The following is a 7,729-nucleotide window of genomic DNA, read 5'->3' as shown; positions in this document are numbered from 1 at the left end:
TTTATTAAATAAAAAAAATATTGCATATTTTGTTTTAATTTTTATAGAGGATCCAATTGTAATTTGAAATGGTACATTCACTTGGGGTAAACCGATTGATACACCAATATTATCATTTATCAAACATAAATTTACGAGTTTCATCTGGAAAATTTGTTGCTGTTGTGGGTATTGTTGGACGTTGGTTACGGGAAGAGTTCTTTAGTTGCTTCTTTATTTGATGGAATTTAACTGATATTAAGGTGTGTGTTTAAATATAATTTTTGTAATATGAACATTGAATATTAATAATAATGTATTTTCTTTTTAGGGATCAATTTAAATATGTACCACAGAAAGTCTGGATGTAAAATAAATCACAAATAAAATATATTATTATAGGTAATTGCACTTAAAAGTTGATGTAGTACTTGGATGTGTTCAAGGTAAATATAAACTTTTTATAAAAATAGGAAAGTATAAAAGTGCATAAATAGTTTTAATTTTTGAATTAATTTTAAATTTATAGACTAGATTTTATTTTATCTATTAATTTTTAATTATTTTTAAGCATTTTTAATCATGCATTTTTTAAATTTTATTTATTTGATATATGAGTAGTATAACTGTTTTACTGTTATAACATATACGTAATGAAACGGTGAAACAATTTTAGGTGTTTCATATTACCTAAGTAATAATATATTGTATAATATATTTTTTCTTCATTTCAATCATAATAACACGGCGTCCTGGATATGCAATTTAGCTACAACTCTACTGTTTTTAGTGTCTACTGTACATTTTTCAAGAATTTTAGAAGATTTCTTTTCAATAAGTTAAAAAAATAAAAATATGATTTTACAAAGATGTAGTTATCTCAATTTTTTTTAAGTCGATATAGAGTTTGTTTTGTGTGAATTTTTTAGTATGTTAATTTATTATTTTATTATAACTCATAAAAATTATTGTTTAAACAAACTGGTGTTTCTATTTTTTTAAACGTATAATGTAATCTGTGATAAATACTGTTTAATATATTCATTTTTATGCTTAGGTATAAACAATATAATATGCTCTATTCATCATGGAATTGGGTGTGGGTCATATGCAATTTGTGTGTTTGGCAAGAGCACTGTGAAAGAAGAAAAAATTATTAGCGTTATACGAAGCGATAGCGACAATCGATTTGGAATTAGACGATTTTATACAAACGACTATATGATCGGAATTCAAAGACTGTACAGTATTGACGATAGCTCATCGTCTGAACACCATTATGGATTTTGACAAAATATATCTAAACTAAACAAATGTTGAATAGAGTGTATTGGAAATAATTAATATTTTAAATTTTATATTTCCGTACAGGGTAATTATTTTAATAAAAATTTATCTCGAAAAATAAATATCATTGAAGTATTACATATCATTTTTGACAAATAATCTTAGAAAATAATTTTAAACAGCATTTCACCCACATAATGGATAAGTCGTGCTATTCGGTCTATCGTCTATGTATTGACCAATCTCACGTACTACGTCTGCCTAACATTTTTCCATTGTTTTTTCACGATGATTATAAAATTGTGTTTTATTATTTCTCTGACGTCTTCATCAAAAAACTATTACGTAGAATAAATATTACTACAATTTATTAAAAGTGATAGGACGTTTAGTCGTTTGAGTACAAACAATTCGTTTTACTAATTTAATTATCCATTATAAGCTGTCCGCATAGCATTGAAAATATTTACCGTTGTTTGTGGTATTTTATAAGTATGTATATTATTATGTATTAATTTACTGTTATTATTTCGTGTACTCACCGTATAAGAGAGTTACTTAGGTAGGTACCTTTATATTTTATATTTTATATATTGTGTTAAGTACTGTGCATTTTATACATGATGATTGCTATTTTTCTACCATAAAATAAAATATAAATCGTATATTTTCATATTTTATTTAGGTACATAAATTATATACTATTTTTTTAAAACCGTGCTAAAATTGTTGTTATATTATTAATATTATAATGTTGATATCGTAATGTTGTGTGCTCGACACTTATTCACCGCATACAGTTTCGCTTGTTGTTGATCAGCTGAATAGCCTGTCGGACCTCGGTGGCTGCTTCCGGTTGCTGATCGCAGTCCATGAACGGCAACCATCTCAGCCACGAGTACGAGCAGTATCCGTCCGTGTTTTCGCGACTTGTCGGCAGGTCCTTGACCGCGTATTCGACGGCTGCCTTACGCGCTTCTTGCTGCACTTTTGGCGAGTCCAAGGCTTTGGCTAGTTGTTCTTTGTCGTTGCCCGAACGGCCCTCCAGTCCGGCCACGTTGTACAGCAAGCCTGCCGGAAACCCTTTGGCGTTGGCCTGCACCAGAGCGTCGCCCAGGTTGCTGACACCGGTAACCTGTGGGTTGAATCGACAAACAGAAAATGCATTCAATGGCGTATTTGGAAAAAAATATTTTTCAGCGACATGCGATGTGACAATATGAGAGTATGAATACTACAGTTTGGAGAGAAGGCTTTAGCAGCGATCAACTACAGAGATTTAGATATATCTCGTTAGTCGCAACGTCTGGTGTACATGATAATTACTTGACAGTTAGATTTGACGATATCGAGCGTAAAAAACTAATTCGCATACATCGCATATGAAGGTATATAAATTATTATTTTCTAAACGTAATTATAAATCAGATTTTATTTGATGTTTAAGAAGGTTTTTTTAATAACCGAAACAAAGCCCCTTGGTGGATTATTATTTCGTATTCTTAATATTGTTCATTATAGTATGCGTTTCGGCGTTTCCGCCTTTCTTGATGAGCTAAAACAGCGAAGACCTGTTCGTGAAGTATTTTGAAGAGTTATGATATTTTTCGCCTACCCCTAACGCCCACGGGCACTTATATATTATTAGAGTATTTGAAGAGTCTAAGCGCCCACACGCGTAAACGACGACGGTTATTGTAGACATTTAATTTATTATAATAAAATCAGTTATATATTATATATTATGTATTAAACTCGAGCGATTGAATTTTAATGATTTACAAACATTGTCATTTGTTGACGACATACCGCAATAATAATAATAATAATAATAATTATTATTATTATTATTATTATAAATTATAATACTTATTACTTGTGTTTTGCCAGCTGGTATTTTAGGAAACGTGTTTTTTTGTTTTCTTTGTGTTCGTTATAATAGGATCGGCATTTAAACAATAATTTAGCACATTTCGTGTGTAAATATTCAAAAACTACGAGAACGCATAAATTATAAAAATTAATTTTCAAATTATATTTTATTTACAAGTTCCATCGCTGGATGGATTCTTCGTTCAAATCATCAGTCCCTCTTTATTTTATTTTTATTCTATTTCTACTTGTACAATACTTACGTATACTTATTGTAAAAATAATATATTTACAAATTGTAGAATAAAACAAACTAAAAACAAAAAAAAAAATATATTTATTTACAATATTGCATTATTAATAATAGTAATAATACAATATTAACTATTATGATATTATAAGTACATTTTGAAATATTCTTAGAAATAAAGGTCTCAGTTTAGAACTAATTTCAAATGGAATGATTTATAATTGAATTAAAATTTAACACATAAATTACAGTGTCGTGGTTGGTTTTATCTTATACTTTAAAAACCTACTATACCTATAACAGAGTTCAACAATAGATTTTTCGATTATTCCAAATGTTGTTGTCTATGCATATGTTTTTTTTTTAGGCGTTTATATTTGCAGTTAGTTTGGGAATTGTTTTACTATGTTATAAAGAAAAAATTTAAAGGCAAATTAATTTAATTTTTTTTTGGCGACTTATCTGTGTGTGAGTGTAATCTCGAAATTGTCTATCCTGTATTAATTAATGAATATTTTTTATTAACTTACTTCCGTACACCCAGGTGCAACTGTTAATGGATATTATGGTTTCTATTTTCAAACCACTTAATACAACGATATAAAATATGATATTACTTATCAAAACAACCAAAGTTGGCTGGATTTTGACTCGTTATCAAGTTTACTATGTTTTAATCAAAACAGTTTTTAGTTTTCATTAACCGATTATCTTATATTACAGCAATTAAGCTAAATTTTCGTCCATTGATACTTCTGCTAAAAATATAAGTGTTAAAAATCATTTCGATTAAAACGCATTAAAACTTGTGTGATATGAATCAAAAACCATTTTTAAAATTAAAATCTGTCAAATCAGTCTTACAGTTTTGTAAGGTGATTAATAAAATCTTTTTTTGTATACTGACTTGGTACACGATAAAATCGATCATAATCCCTTATCGAGGTAATTATTGTAACATTAGTATATTAAATAAGTAATAAAGGATGGATTATTATATAGTATCATATTATCATGTCTTTAAAGAGTATAAATAATGATTGAGATCGAGAAATAAATTTAAATCTAAAGTTTGAATAAGTAGGTGATAAGTACCTACGCTCGAAGATGATAATTTAATCGTGTAACCGTCCATCGCGGTCAATTGGTGTTGTGTGAAATTATGTATACACACATAATAAGAAATAATAATTTAAAAAATAAAAGCGAAATCGAGGAAAGGTGCTGCACGAGCATCTTATAAATAAGTGGAAATCCGTAATTTTATTAATTTGTTTACTCTCTTCTTGACGCTTAAACCGGTTTCATCGTATGAATGGCATGAGTGTTTTTTACGTCGTTTTCGAATTTTTACATTATTTTATTTTTTTAACGGGGCTGTTTATACAACTTTCTACAAATATTTATAGGAATCGTCAATAAGCACTTATTAAGACGGGTGTGTGTATGAAGACATAATACAATAAATTGAAAAACGTGTATTTATTTGTTTTGCAAAAATTACGGTTACGAATAGCGAGATTTTCAATAAAAACAAAACAATAAATCTGGCCACGATACATATCACCATTGATTAAATATACTTAGTATAATATACAAGTAAATTGTAAATAGTATTTTATATTACATTATTACATAGTATATATACAGTATATGTATTTACTATATATATATAGTAAATATATTAAGTATATACTATATAGTACCAATGATATCACTGTGTACAGAGAAAACTACTTAACCGCGTTATTCGTCTGATGGTTGTTATAACATCTAAATAATCCCAATGATTTATATTATTCTCAGACTATATTATGAATATAGTGTGTTGCGTGATTACACTTATTTAACTATATATTTTTTTGTTTGTGGCATTAGCAATATGAAAAAATCGTTAAAAAATAATACCGTCGTGTTGCCGTGCCGTCCAGAAATGCCAAATCCTATAAATGGTCGAGTGTTGGGAACGTCAAATAGCGGAGAAGAACGTTTGATGATAACACCACGTATTACACGTAATATATTTTAATTTTATGTGTATGCTCATTTACGATACTAAAGTAGTAGTAAAGTGTCGTCATGTACAGTATAATTTTGGAGAATACGAAACATTTTTAGGAAAGTAAACTCGCACTAAATTTCAAACACTACTTGCAGCGATCACAATTGTGTACGCGACGTGAAATTTTCGAAAAAAACAAATAATATATCGAATCATGTCTGTGACGGCTAGCACGCGGGGGCTAAACAAATATTACATCGTACAACGTCCGACGATATCTCAAAACAACGTTACCACAATATTGGAGAGTGATAAAATAATATGATCGCATTTTCAGCGTGTAAACGCACTCGTAAAAATGGGCGTAGTAGCTTGTTGGTAGTGTAATGCTCGACGGGGCTATATACCTGTATAATAGCCCTTGAACAATATTTATTCCAAAAATTATAACATTTGAAATGTTCAACATTTCGTTTAGTTATTTATATTAATCATACTTACTCATTTTTAGCCATTTTGGACTAAAAACAAATACTTCAAATCGAATTATTATAAACTAATATTATTTATACGACGTTATAATATAACCGAAAGGTATATACAAAAATAGTTGAAACTTTTACAAATTAATGTTAAGGTCGTTCATTCGTAACGATCCTGTTTGCAGGCGATGTGGCCCCATAAATGTCTAGTTTATACGTCGTACACCGCTAGCCGTCTCTCGTATAAAATACATATTATAATATGTACGTTTCTCAGGCCTATCAAAATCATATTATTTTATCATTCGGACATTCCGGTGTAAATATTACTCTATTATGTACAAAACGCACGGACGACATCATCCGCGTGTGATTACCTGCCGTACTGCACTACACTGCGAGTACCTACGCAGGTACGCCTACTACGAGTATATTATTATTAAGCTGTAAAACATTTGTATGAATGTGCGTGGTGTGAACCCGTGATTTCGTGTCCGACTCGCTGGCCCCCGGATGTGCCCGACGATGAGTGTATTATTATTATCGGCCGACGCCACGATTTTTTTTGGGGATTTTTGTGTGTGCGAGTACGTCTGCGACGCGCGGGCCGTGAGTGTAGACGGCAAAACGTGCTCTCGACGGGGTGTGCAGGTATTTTTGTCCTTCGTTCGACCTATCCTCGTTCTGCATTCATTTCGGTGATATTGAATTGAGTCCATGCTATTTTTATGCGTTTGAATTGAGTCCGTATGGATTAAATGTCATAACTACCTCTACACAGTAAAATTCACTCAAAATTAAATGTTTTTTTCCATTCGGGACATCTAAATATTTTTATTCTTGAGGACACTCTTCCGGAAATACAGTCTGATATATATATATATATATAATATTAAGAAGCAAAGCAGAAAGACCATGTAGAGAAACATTAGTAAAAGAAACATTTTTATGGGAGCAGACAAACAAATATATATAAATAAGCAAATTTGGAGATTTGACGTTTTAAAATCTGTATCATTTAAATTTTTAGCAGCCACTATTTAATTATTAACATTATTATTATTAAAAACAATGTAAACAATCAATATATATATATCAATAATAGGCTGAAGGGACTCAACTCGAACCACCTAACAATATTAGTTATATTGGTCGGACTCAACTCCGATAACCCAAAAGTATTTGCGGGACTCAATTCAATATTTGGGACTCGATTCAATGTCAACCGTTCATTTAGATCTTCGAAACTGTTTCGTCCCGAAGCGCAGGTATACGCGTATATGTATCGTTGTATCATTTTATCTTGGCAATAGTGTGCGTATTATCTATACAACGTGCACGCGTACCGTGCAGTCTCCGCGGCTGTTTATTATGTATATTTTATGTAATACAATAATATAACGTACAGTCACGTGGAAGGAACGCACGTGCGGGCGTGTGTACGTTATATGTAGAACGGTTTCTTTACCTCGAAAGCCTCTTTTACCCCCCAGGGGCGTCGAAGTGGGTTCGGGGGTACTTTTGTCATTGCGCACGCTGAACACGCGTCGATATATTTTAGGTATTTTATACGACTGACTATAAGGTTAGGTTACGTTTTTATTTATTTAAACATTTTGAACTGAACTAAATAACGGTGGGTAGCCTTAGCTCGACGTCTCGCGTTCGACGAGAACGATACATTTTTCTCAGAAATTAAATACATATTTTTTATTGTAATAAGTATATACTTATACTGTACACTCGTATTGTCTGCAGGTCAACGCTTTCTCGGTAAAGAATAAGTCATCCCGCTGGGAAGTTGTTCGGGGAGACATAGCGCCTTTTCACGTCTCTATTATTATTATTATTATTATT

General features: G+C 30.8%; 1 protein-coding gene across 1 annotated transcript in view; it reads right to left on the bottom strand.

Annotated features, from left to right (window-relative positions):
• Positions 1–1,926: 1,926 nt before the first annotated feature.
• LOC132923342 (uncharacterized) overlaps positions 1,927–7,729 on the bottom strand; it is a 28,095-nt gene continuing 22,292 nt past the window's right edge. Inside the window, exon 2 of the mRNA XM_060987271.1 lies at positions 1,927–2,401. Within this exon, the coding sequence (XP_060843254.1) occupies positions 2,054–2,401 (348 nt within the window). The 3' untranslated portion in view covers positions 1,927–2,053. The remainder of the gene's footprint in view (positions 2,402–7,729) is intronic.

This window comes from Rhopalosiphum padi, chromosome 2 (assembly GCF_020882245.1).
Source record: "Rhopalosiphum padi isolate XX-2018 chromosome 2, ASM2088224v1, whole genome shotgun sequence".
Taxonomy (NCBI): Eukaryota; Metazoa; Arthropoda; class Insecta; order Hemiptera; family Aphididae; genus Rhopalosiphum; species Rhopalosiphum padi.
Note: the sequence above shows the minus strand (reverse complement) of the source record. Positions and strands in the feature narration are given on the sequence as shown.